Source organism: Ahaetulla prasina, chromosome 10, assembly GCF_028640845.1.
Source record: "Ahaetulla prasina isolate Xishuangbanna chromosome 10, ASM2864084v1, whole genome shotgun sequence".
Lineage (NCBI taxonomy): Eukaryota > Metazoa > Chordata > Lepidosauria > Squamata > Colubridae > Ahaetulla > Ahaetulla prasina.
Genome location: NC_080548.1, coordinates 24,302,979 through 24,315,471, shown reverse-complemented (window position 1 = coordinate 24,315,471; position 12,493 = coordinate 24,302,979). Strand labels below are relative to the sequence as shown.

The window sequence follows — 12,493 nt, the reverse complement described above, 5'->3', positions numbered from 1 at the left end:
AAGCTTTGGGGAACTGTTGGCAGTAAATTTGGATGATGCTGGAGGGGAGGAACTAGCTAATTCCTCCTCTATATTATTGTAGACCTGGAGCTATGCCTCTCCCCATTTAACGTATTTTTGGAGTATAAGACACACCTTTTCTCCTTTTGGGAATTATAACGGATTGTACAGGGATTGAGACTAAACTGATTCTGAATTTAATAACAGCAGCAAGACTGTTGATTGGACAATACTGGAAGAAAGAAGAGGTACCTACAATAGAAGAATGGATACTGAAAGTCATTAATTTGGCTGAGATGGCTAAAATCTCAGCTTTTTTAAAAGACAATACGCAGGAAAGATATTTAATTGAATGGAAAAAATGGATTGTTTATCTACAAAACAGATATCAGATTAAGAAATATCAGATTGCCTTTGAATAATTAGGACGTTATTTTATGTAATGGGGAGGGGGTTGGGAGATGAAAAGCTTTGGATGAGGTTATTTGGATTGGAAGGGAAAATTTTATTCTATGTTTGGTTTATGTATAACAATACCTTGTGATTGACCCGGGAAGCCGGGGGAAGGAGGGGAAAGGGGTTTCTGGGAGGAGGGGGAAAAGGAAATGTCTTTGTTTTTTTAAAACTTTTTCAATAAAAAAAGAAGAGACTGAAGAAAAAAAAAAGACACACCTTTTCCCCTCCTAAAAGAGGCTGAAAATTTGCGTGCATCTTATACTCTGAATGTAGCTTTTTCGAAGCTTTTTTTCAGCTCTAATGAGGCGCTAGCAAGTGATCTCCATGCTAAGCTTTTTTTTCAGTGAAGCAATCTTCCGGCTTTGCCTGCACCCTCCGACTTTCAGCTGTGAAGTTTTTTTCAGCCCTAACGAGGCACTAGGGAGTGAAGCGATCACCATGCTTTGCCTGCTTTTTTCATTGCTTCTCTCTCCAACAATCAGCTGTGCTTTAGAAGCTGTTTTTTATCCCCAAGCAGGGGATAAAAACCAGCAAACTAATGTGCTGAAGCTGACCAGATTAAGGACACTAGCCAGATGAATACCTGGTAGGCAGATTTTTTTCCCCTATTTTCCTCCCCAAAAACTAAGGTGCATCTTATACTGCGGTGCGTCGTATACTCCAACAAATACGATATTTTCTTTTCCCTGATGTATTTGTTGGAAGTATACATCTCAAGAGTGTGGACCAATCCACTGCTCTGTCATATGCCTTTGCATAAATGGGGGAGCTTCCATAGAGAGCTACAATCCAAGAAAGCTATTAGAGCCATGGTGGCGCAGTGGTTAGAACGCAGTATTGTAGGCTAACTCTGCTCACTGCCAGGAGTTCGATCCTGACCAACTGAGTCAGCTTTGCATCCTTCTGAAGTTGGTAAAATGTGGACCCAGTTTGTTGTGGGCAATATGCTGACATTTGTAAAACACTTAGAGAAAGCTGTAAAAGCACTAGGAAGTGGTATATAAGTGCTATTGCTATTAGTTCATCCAGGACTGCATTTCAACCTCTTTTTTATTTTTCTCCACAGTTGCTCCGCGTATTCTTCCAGACTCCAAGTGCACAGCCGCTCGGGATACAGTGAAATGCATCTGTGCGGCCAAAGCAAACCCAGAAGCTATGATCACCTTTGAGTTGCCCACCCGCAATGTGACGGTCAATGAGACTGACCGGGAGTTTGTATACTCCCAGAAAACGGGCTACGTTGTCACCAGCATCCTGACTGTTCAGAGGGAGGTTGACTCTCAGCTCTACATAGTCTGCTCTGCCAGGAATCTCTACGGCACCAAGAACCAGCAGCTCCAATTCCATCACTCCAGTGAGAGTCCCTGCAGGCAAACATCACCACTGATCCCTCTGGTCCTCTTCCTCAGTCTATTGGGCCATAGCACTCTGTTCTGACCCGGCTCCCAAACACAACAAACCCTCTGTAGTTAACTAAATGTTCCCTTTATTAGGAGCACCAGCAACCCTGGCAAAAACTCTCTCTCTCTCTCTCTCTCAGCAAGTCTGTCCAGCAGGGAGATGAATAGTTGTCTGCCACACTTTTTCATCTCTACCCCCTGTCTTTTATCCCCAGAGCTAGGATGGGGCTTCACTAGCAGTGATAGCTCTTCTGTCCCAAGGACCGGCCCATAGATTTCCACTGTTCTCCTCTCCTCTGCCTTCTGCGCATCCACACATCAGGCACTGGACCCAGCTGTTCTCTTCTTTCTCATCAGTCACCTCCAGACCTGGGGGCTGTTGAGTCTCCATCTAAGGGCTGACAGATGGCCCAGGCTCTGCCTCTGTATCTATCTCTGACAGCTCCATTCCTTCTTCCCCCTCGGGGCTCTCAGATTACCTTGATGTTGGTCCTGACTGCCATGCAACCTCCTCATCTGATTCGACTCCCTCCATGACAGCCTCTCCAGGGCTTGTCTGAGAAGGCTGACGCATCAACTATTGGCCCACTGCAAAGCTAGCAGCCCCCTGATCTTGTTGGGTCTCTTCCTTGGTGGTGCTCTTTCCTATTCAATGGCCTTCTTCAAGTGAGAAGGCAATGACTACTACAAAGGACCACAGCTTTTGCATATCTTACTGTCTCACTCTGGACAGGAATTTTAATTAATAGTTTTAGAAGGCAAAGCATTAAAAAGAAGTTGAACAAATTGGCCAACTTTAGCCTGGAAAATAAACAATCAAAAGATTATGTGTTAGAAGTTTTCAAATATCAGCTGGGTGTCACATATAAGTGAGAGATCAAACTTGGTTATCTCCGATTCCAAAGAGGAGAACCTAAACTACCACCATTAAATTGCAAGCAAAAAATGTTTTTTATTATACCGCATTGAATAAAGAAACTGTTGACAGTATAAATTAGCAGAGTGGGACAGACAGGAGGCATGGAAAACTGCAAAAAGTTGTAGATCACAGTCACGTGACTACAGGACACTGCAACCGGACAAAAATGCAAGCTAGTTGTTGCCAAGCACCAAAACGTGATCATGTGACCCTAGGGAGGGGTGCAGCTTCAAGGATGAATCATAATGAGCTGTGGTGTTCCAATGGTCAGCATGCAGTACTGCAGGCTACTTCTGCTGACTGCCAGCTGCTTGCAATTAGGCAGTTCCATTCTCACAGGCTCAAGGTTGACTCAGCCTTCCATCCTTCTGAGGTGGGTAAAATGAGGACCCAGATTGTTGGGGGCAAGAGGCTGACTCTCTAAACCACTTAGGGAGGGCTGTAAAGCACTGTAAAGCGGTATATAAGTCTAAGTGCTATTGCTCTCCCCACCCTCCTCCTCTCCCTCTTTTGCCTCCTTTTAATCTTATAAATAGCTCTTGTGGTGCAGTGGTGAGAATGCAACATTGCAGGCTAACTCTGCCCATTGCCAAGAGTTCGATCCTCACAGGCTCAAGGTTGACTCAGCCTTCCGTCCTTCCGAGGTCGGTAAAATAAGGACCCAGATTGTTGGGGGCAAGAGGCTGACTCTTGTAAAGCACTGTAAAACAGTATATAAGTCTAAGTGCTATTGCTATTGCTATAAGTAGCCTTTTCTGCCATAGCTTTAAACAGTTGTTAAACAACTAGTCATTAAGCAAGCATTTGATCCTCTTCTAATTCCCACTTCCGGAGCTCTTCTCTTTGGTTTCCATTGATCTCTTGTTGTTGTTGTTTTTTTGGCAACAGTGAGATCTATTTAACATGCCCTGCAAATCCAGCTGCCGTTTACTTAACAACCCCCATTAAAACGAACTTGTGTTGGTGCCATGTATGAACCAACGATTGTTCCCATATTCCAGGCTTATGTTTCACCACCATCTTGTCTGTTTACATGGTTTCTCTTTGCATTCGCTTTTAAACCTGTCTGTTGACCCGTGTCTTCCTTTCTTCCAGACAGTCTGATGTGGGCAAAAGTTGGACCGGTGGGAGCTGTGGTGGCCTTTGCAATACTCATAGCTGTGGTGTGCTATGTCAGCCAGGCCAGAAAAAAGTAAGTTTTGGAAATCCAAGCCCAACTTCCTTTGGTTTACACGCAACTGAACATGGTTTTTCTTATGACTTTGACGTAGAAACGCACAGCAGGGTTTCCAGTGTAGTGGATCACCAACCAGGATTTGTGAGCACACTAAATCAAGAGGGAGGGAAGAGTTGAAATCCACTGTATACACACACCCATCATTGCTCAGCTTTGCACTAAGTCAGCGTTTCTCCACCTTGGTGTTGTGGCCCGCCAGCGGCCAGTAGAACTGGTGGCAGATTCGGACAGTGAGGAGGTTGGGGAGGAACACAGGCCAGGCCTGGAGTCTGGGGAAGGCTCTGATGAGGGCTCTGCATCAGAGGCAGAGATGGGGCCAGGGCCATCCGACAGTTATCAGCTACCTTCGGAGTTGGAGTTAAGTGGGGTTGAAGAACAGCTGGAGCCTGTTCCCGATGTGCACATGCGCAGAGCCATCAGGAGACGGGAACAATTAAGGAGCAGAGGTTAACTCGGGAGTAAAGGCACAATGGGATGCTGAACGGCCCCTCCCATAGGGAATAAATAGGAGCAAAAGGGGAGTGGTATCTGCAGGAGACAGTTTGTTTTATTAGTGTGAAGATTTGCTTATCTGAGTTCGTGACTCACAGAGACTCCTTGCCAAGTATTTCCTTGTGCAGCGTTGCACCTGGAAGCTATAGGCCTGGCAACTATCCAAGGACTGATAAGGTCTGTGGTTGCAATTCACCCTTGAAAGACTGTTTGCTGGGACTTTGCTGGATGTGAATGCTAGGAATTCACATTAGCCTAATAAAACTGTGAATCTGAATTGTAAGTCCCATTTTCAGGGTACATTTCAGGGTATCTTCAAACAATCACTAAGCAACCAGTCATAAATTGAGGACTACCTGTGTTGATGTTGTTCTAAGTCTTACTAAGTCTTAGTTCTAAGTCTCATTAAGGCAGTTAATATTGTTACTGTAATTATCTCCATTTCCCTAGAAAAAACAATGAAAATCCCGGCTTTGGGCAAACAGAAAACCCTCCTGTTGTCTACAGCGGAGACTACAGGACTCCAGGCAATCTGGATAAATCAGAGGTATCAATAACTGTAAAGTTGCTTTTGGTAGGCCTGTGTCGGTGGTCCCCTCCCTGCAATACACACAATCTCTTTCGCACAACCTCTCCTCTGCCTCTCTTTTGCTGCCTGGCTGTAAGTTGCTTCTGCCTATGAGCTGAACTGATTCCCAACTTCTTATAGTCTTCTCAGCTCAATATTTTAGAACAGAGGTCTCCAACCTTGACGACTTTAAGACATGTGGACTTCAACTCCCAGAATTCCTCAGCCAGCTGGCTGAGGAATTCTGGGAGTTGAAGTCCACACATCTTAAAAGTCGCCAAGGTTGGTGACCCCTGTTTTAGAACAAGGGAAACCGGAAAGCTTCTTTAGGAGCCGGATGGATGGTTTCCCCTTTAGGCCTTTTTTGGGGCAGTACAGGCAATTGCCTTTAGACCAGGGGTGTCAAAATCAAGGCTCAGGGACTGGATCTAGCCCGTGGGGTACTTAGATCTGGCCTGTGGGGCTGCCCTGGAAACAGCAAAGGACCAGCCCACAGTGCTTCTGCCAGCAAAAACAGGCTCCCGAGCTCTGTTTTCGGCTGCCACAGCCTCCTGCAACCCTCTGCCAGTGCAACCCTCTGTTGCACGCGGAACTCCCAAACTCCATTTTCACTGGCAGAGAAAGGAGTTGCAGGAGGCCGTGGCAGCCCATTTTCACTGACAGAGCACTCAGGCCACCATAGGCACCTGAGACGAGTGACTCACCCTGGCCAGGTCCACCCTGGCCCTCCAAGGTCAAACACAATCCTGATGTGGCCCTGAATGAAATCAAGTTTGACACCCCTGCCTTAGACCATCCATGAGAAGTGCCCTTCCAAAGGATAGTTTGTTTTGGATATGGTCAGAGAGGGGACACACTCTCTTCCTGGTTTTTTTTTGTTGTTGTTTTTTGTACTCAAGTCAGAAGCACTGTTGAAAGGATTAGCTGGTGATATCATCACCATTATCCTGGGAATGCCCCATTTGGGCTCTTTTCTTGTTCCCAGCAGGAGCTGGAGTGAAGGACGGGGGCTCAACCCCACCTCACGGCAGGTCTCTGGTCTCGAACGCGGGCTTGCTAATCTCCTGCCCAGGGTTCCAACCACTCGAGCCACCGTGCTGCTTCATTCTTCCCGGTAGCATAACTAATCAGCCCTAAGAATGGTTTCCTTACTTGGGGTTTGCTGGCCTATCGATTTCAGCAGAGGAAAAAAAAGCAAGAGCAGATACCGCCCCCTCACCCAAATATGACCTTGACAGAACAAGGCATGAAAAGAAGCTCAGGTGGACATTCTGCTCTACATCACTCTGTCATGGCCATGACCTATTTCGCAAACATCCCACGGTTCCAATCTCTCTCCCTGACTTAAGCTATACTTTATGGTGCCCCAAATTCACTACATGGCAGGGTTGAGTTTGCCCAGGCTGTCCTTTCTCCCTTTGAGTCATTAGTGACTACTCTTCCTTTTCTAATAGTCTAAAGAGATCTGCTCCCTGGAAAGTCACTGACCTGGCCAAGTAAGTATGGACTTCCCTGTCCATGTGTAACATTGTCATCCACTCATTGCCCCCTCCTCCTTCCCCAGGAATGAACATGCATGTTTTTATGGGCTTGCATGTCCCTTTGTAGCTGGAATCTAAATGTCTTGTCTGGGGTTAAGAAGCAAAGCAAGCTTGGGCTGGGTTATGAACTTGGAAGCAGGAGTGGGCTCCTGCGGGTTTGGCAGGGTTCGGGCGATCCTCTAGCCAAGGATCGCGATGTTCGGTGAGCCCCCAAATGCCACCGTCTGGCCACGCCCGACCTTCCCCGCCTCTTCCAGGAGTCTCCACGCGGCCCGTTCATCATTCCAGATAAGTGCAGGGGCCGCGTGGATGTTCTGGGAGGGCAAAAAATGGGCCTCCCAGAAGTTCCAGAAGTCTGGAAACGGGCCTGTTTCCAGCCTCCAGAGGGCCTCTGGACCCCAGGAGAAGCAGTTTTCGCCCTCCCGGAGACTCAAGGAAAGCCTTCGGAGCCTGGGGGGGTGAAAAACTTCATCGTCCCCCACCATAGTGCAGATGGCCAGCTAGGCCATGCCCACCATGGCCACACCCACCCAGCAATGGGGCAGCGAACCCATTGCTGAAGAATTTGAAGCCCAGCCCTGCTTGGAAGGACATCTCCAGGGAACTCCAGGACTGTAGGCTTGATTAGAGAGTTGAAAAACACCTCAGACGAAGAAACAGAGAAACCATTTCTGGCCCGGTGACAAGGAAACTGAATGGACACTTCCATGAAGTCACTAGGAGTTCAAGGTGGATGCTAAGGAGATGTTACCTTCAAAAAAAAAAAAAACTTCAGGAAGCTGAGAACATACCGAAATACAGTATATAACAAGCTCGTTTTTAAAATCTGGGTTAGAAGCAAAGCCTAGAGAGAAACGAATAAGAAAATTCAGAGGAAGAATCGCAACCGTGGGGGCCGTGGTGTGGCTCAGGCTGTAAGAAGCCTGTTATTAAACACAGCTGCCTGCAATTACTGCAGGTTCAAGCCCCACCAGGTCCAAGGTTGACTCAGCCTTCCATCCTTTATAAGGTAGGTAAAATGAGGACCCAGATTGTTGGGGGGGCAATAAGTTGACTTTGTAAATATACAAATAGAATGAGACTATTGCCTTACACACTGTAAGCCGCCCTGAGTCTTCGGAGAAGGGCGGGATATAAATGTAAACAAAAACAAAAAAACCTGTGGAAAAGAAACTGATTTTTTCCCCCTCGTCACAATTCTTCTATTGATTGTTTTTTTTTTTAAATTTCTCCTTCATCTTTGCTCTCGAGATTGAAGCAGAGTAGAGCCACTTCCACGAAAACTGGTCCGTAGCTTTCATTTTGGGTGTTTAGAAAAAAAAAAAAAAGGTTCTGCCACAGTAAGGCTGACTAACTTAATTTTTATTTTTATTTTTTTGCCACCGGAGGCCACATCTTTTTTGTCAGATTATTATTTTTAGTTAAAAAAAAAAAAACGGCCAGGCATATGGTAGTAACATCTCTGAAGAAGGCACAGCCAGATTTTTTTTTTCCTGCTCTGCTTTTTTCACTTTTTGAGAGGGAGATGTTTTTCAGGGGAAAATAGACGTGTTAAATCTGTTAAAGCCTTAACCCAGCTATTTTGCTGGTCGTATTGTTCCGCTGCACAAACAGGATCTTTGCAGTGAATAGCACTTCAATTGGATTTTAATTTTTTTGCATGCATTTTCCATGTCTGTAATTTGAAAAATGAATTCTATCTTGGCTAAGAGAATTTCCGATTTGGGGGAAAAAAATCACCCTCTTTGACATGGCCTGTCTTGCGTTAACAGTTGTTAACGTCTGTACAGTGTTAGATCCGATGATGGAAGAGACAGGACACAGCTCCTTCAGTAACAACAGCTCTTTATTAGTAGACTAGTACAACCCTAGAGTGCTAGGCCGGCTGTGTCCTCTTTTATAGAGGGCTGCCAGACGGTTTAACCCAGGGGTCTGCAAACTTGGCTCTTTTAAGACTTGTGGACTTCAACTCCCAGAATTCCTCAGCCAGCTTTGCTGAGTTGAAGTCCACAAGTCTTAAAAGAGCCAAGTTTGCAGACCCCTGGGTTAACCAATCAGCTTTAAGTATTTTCCCGCCTTTTTGGAGGACCTGAGTGAAAACTACAGCACAGTCCTTATACGGTGCATAGCATACACAGTTCCAAAAGCAGCTATTGAGATGCACTGTGTGACAATATGTTTGTGTCAAATATTTTGTCTTGTGTCTGAATATCTGAAATACTCAAGGTATTTCTGAAAAACCCGAGAAGATAGTTCTGTCCGGTTTCCGTGGTGTCTTGTCATCGTAACCTTCCCGGTGAAATTACGTTGCGTCATTATCAGTGGATCTTGGTGAAATGTTTGCATGTAAGTGGACGCTTGCCATTTGTGGTCTGTATACATAGCATTCCTGTCCCTTATTTCTACCACCTCAGGTCTTGCAGAGCAACTTGTCTCCCCGCCTCAGATGTTGCTGAACTACACCTCCTAACATCCCTTAGCATTGATCCTGATGGCCAGGACTACTGAGAGTGTCCTCAGCAATATCTGGAAGCCTCCTTTGATTCTACGGGAATAAAACCAAATGGTGTAACTCAGAGAGTGAGTTGGCGGAAGCAATAACCTGATCTTGTTTGTTTGCTCACCTCCTCCTCCAGTATGGGCGCTGTGACAAACGGCTGTTGAACAAGCGTGAGGACCTGGGGATTGATTATGCCAACATAGACTTCACCAAATTGTCCACCAAGGACAGCTATACCCTGACGGAGGAGTTGGCTGAATATGCTGAAATCCGAGTCAAGTGAGGCCTCCTCTCACCAAGGCCTTTCTTCCGACTGGAACTATAGTAGTTGAACGAAACCCCGAGCCGTCACCATCCCTAGGCTGGCCATCCATCATTTCTCAGGGGACTCCAAACTATCCACTGTTTTTGATATTCTGATGTTCGCGCTCCAAAATACGGGGTGGGTTTTCATGTCCTGGAGAGTACATCCTGAAGGTCACACTAACACAGATTAGGGCTCCCCTTTTCTCTCACGCACTCAAAGTAACCCCCCCACAAGTAAAAACCCTTGGCCAGCCAACAAGTTAGTTACAGAATGATAAGAGGGCAGCTCTTTCTGCTTCTGTTGTGGTAAATTCCTAAAGCTTGGATACCTAGTCTAATTCGCTAGCAAACGATCCAAGCAGAATACGATTCCAGATCATCATCGTAAGGATAAAATTGACCAATCCAGAATAGCTGTGATCTAATAGGTATCCCCTCTATCTGACAGGGTCCCATGAAAGAGGTTGTATTTCTAGGAGAAGTTGAATGGATTGGTTTTCACTACGAGGCCCAAGAGTTTTGATCCTTCTTATCAAGGCTGATGAACATAAGCAGTAGAGTCGTCTCTCTATCTGTCCAACGTTCACTTCACATTCCAGATTCAAGCTGGGCGGGGGGGAAGAAATCAAATTCTAGCTCATGTGCCTCAATAACTCTACATCTCTTGTCTTTTAACAAAATAAAAAAAGCAGGGAATGCTTTAGGCACATCAATTATTTCTACATGTATAAGACTGGACATTTTACCACCCTGTTCCGATTCCAGCATCATAGATTTCAGGTTAAAAAGAAACAATGAGATGACTGAAAATATCACCTAGTAAATTCTAGCATCTTCAGTGCACCTACCGGCTATGGTTGAAGAAATATAAAGCCTGCCCAGCTACTCTCCTTTTGACATAGCCATGGTTGAGTGACTCTAGAAGACGCTATGAATTGCTAGCATGGAAATTACCTTCTCGGTCAAGCCATTTTTACCAGATATGCTTAGATCCAATTTTACATTATGTATATCTATTAAGTAGAGGACTAACTTCTGTTTTTTAGAATATATGTTCTGTTTCATCATCCTTCCGCACCCCGTAATAAGTGCCCAGTGATACATACCTGTTGTTGTTAGCATGACTAATGAAAGTGCTGTGTGTTTTGCTGAGCAACTGGATATTGTATTCTGTAGCATCCACTCAATTCTGTCCGTGGCTTTGCCTTTTGAGGAAAAAGTGCCCTTTCCAATTAAGTAAATTTGTTGGGCAAAAGATCTTCTCTTTCCTCTGCTTGTTCAACCTCAGGAAAACAGAATCTTTGATGGTTTAAACCCAACAAGAACCCCCATTTTGATTCTGACGACACTGGAAGATTATAGAAGAAATATCTTGGATCCTTCATTATTTGCTGAAGACCTGCTATGATTATATTGAAAACCTTGATCGCTCATCCTCCTGGTCATATAGTAAAGTTTTCCAATCATAAAGCAGTTTTATCTGCAAAAATGGTGGGACTTCTCTTCACTTGAATGAGTTCAAGCTGGGGCGAGATAACCATCATTTTGGGGGAGGATTTAATTTGAAAACCTGCATTGAGCAAGAGGTTGAACTTGATGGTTTAAACCAGAGGTCTCCAACCTTGGCAACTTTACGACTTGTGGATGTCAACTCCCAGAATTCTGGGAGCTGAAGTCCACAAGTCTTAAAGTTGCCAAGGTTGGAGACCCGTGGTTTAAATGGCCTCTTCTAACTCCATGATGTTATGGCCACTATTGATTTGATGTCCACTTGGGATAAGGAGAAATGGAAAAGTTAAAAAGCTCCCTTGGCGCTTTCGCCAAAAACTAAATAAGGAAAGTGTTTGGGTTAACAGCCATCCAAATGATGACTGTTACATGTTACAGGCATGAATATGTTAAGTTCTCTAAAGCTTTTATGTAAGAAAAGCTTCAGGATCATTCAAAACTTCAAAATGGTGAACATTTTGGTAGTCCATTATAAAAGTATCGTTGTCAGTGATATTTTTGGAGAAATAAGAGACTGTTATCAGCCAGAAGATGAAAAGAATCTAGTAACCATTATTCCTTTTAATTTCTTCATTCCTTTCTGCACATTGGACAAAACAACTAGGATTTCAAGCGTCTGAAGCTTTTCATGGTTTTAAAAATAATCTCAGGAAAAGTTTTTACTGCTTGGAAAGTCTCCAGGTCTATTGTTGCGTTGGAGTAATGTTTACAGAATCAAATTCCACCTTCGGTTTAGTTTTTAAATCAAGGCTCCTCCCAAATCCCCTTGGGTTCCAACACACAACATATCCTGTGTTTTTGTACTGTACAGAAAAAGATACTGTATTTTGCTGATTAAGCAACAGTTGAATCATTGTTTTAAAAAGTTGTCAAAGTTGAAACCCAGCTGGGAAGGAATTCCCATCACTGATTTAATGAGATGGCGTTCCGATCGGTGTTTGTGAAGAAAAGCTGTAATTCTCAGCTGGCAAACTAATTCCAATCTCCTAACAGGATTAATACCTAACATTTCAGGCAAAAGCATGGTTCTGTTTATTGAAAAAGCACCTTTTAAAAAAATGCTTTCGTTAGAAGCTAGGGTTGTAGAGATAAAAAGTTGGAATCTAATCACATGACCTAAAGATCTGGCTGTTTTGACAAGGATCCATTTAGCTGAACTAGTGAAAGTTACACATTAGATCAAACATGAGTAAAGCTGTAACACTCCACATAGTTAGATTATACCCATCAGCCACCGTTGCTACAGCCAGTGTTCAGAAATGATGGGAGTTGATGTTCTATAATATTTTGGAGAGTAATAACCTCCTCATCACTGTCCTTGTAACTATACTTCAAATGCAGCTTGGGAGCAACAATTAAGAATAAGTCTCATTGAACAGAATGGTCCTTATTTCAAACAAGGGGTAGGATTCTATTCGTGAGATATTTGCCAAGGGATCAGTTGTACTAGTGGTGGAGGTATATCTTTAAGGCTGATAGAAATAAAACACTCTAACAATCTTCCCATGAGAGCAGCCACCCAAATACCTTAGGGAAGTGATGGCGAAACTTTTCAGGACCGAGTG

At 44.4% G+C, this 12,493-nt stretch overlaps 1 protein-coding gene across 6 annotated transcripts in view; it reads left to right on the top strand.

The window, feature by feature from the left end:
- MAG (myelin associated glycoprotein) overlaps positions 1–10,571 on the top strand; it is a 40,103-nt gene extending 29,532 nt beyond the window's left edge. For 3 of the 6 annotated variants that reach the window (XM_058195813.1, XM_058195812.1, XM_058195815.1), the window contains exons 7-10: positions 1,523–1,810; positions 3,871–3,967; positions 4,955–5,051; positions 9,250–10,571. In XM_058195813.1, coding sequence (XP_058051796.1) covers positions 1,523–1,810; positions 3,871–3,967; positions 4,955–5,051; positions 9,250–9,396 — 629 coding nt within the window. In that variant the 3' untranslated portion in view covers positions 9,397–10,571. Of the gene's footprint in view, positions 1–1,522; positions 1,811–3,870; positions 3,968–4,954; positions 5,052–6,526; positions 6,569–9,027 lie in introns of all 6 variants that reach the window. The other 3 variants (XM_058195818.1, XM_058195817.1, XM_058195816.1) reach the window with 3 other exon arrangements.
- The last annotated feature ends 1,922 nt before the right edge of the window (positions 10,572–12,493 follow it).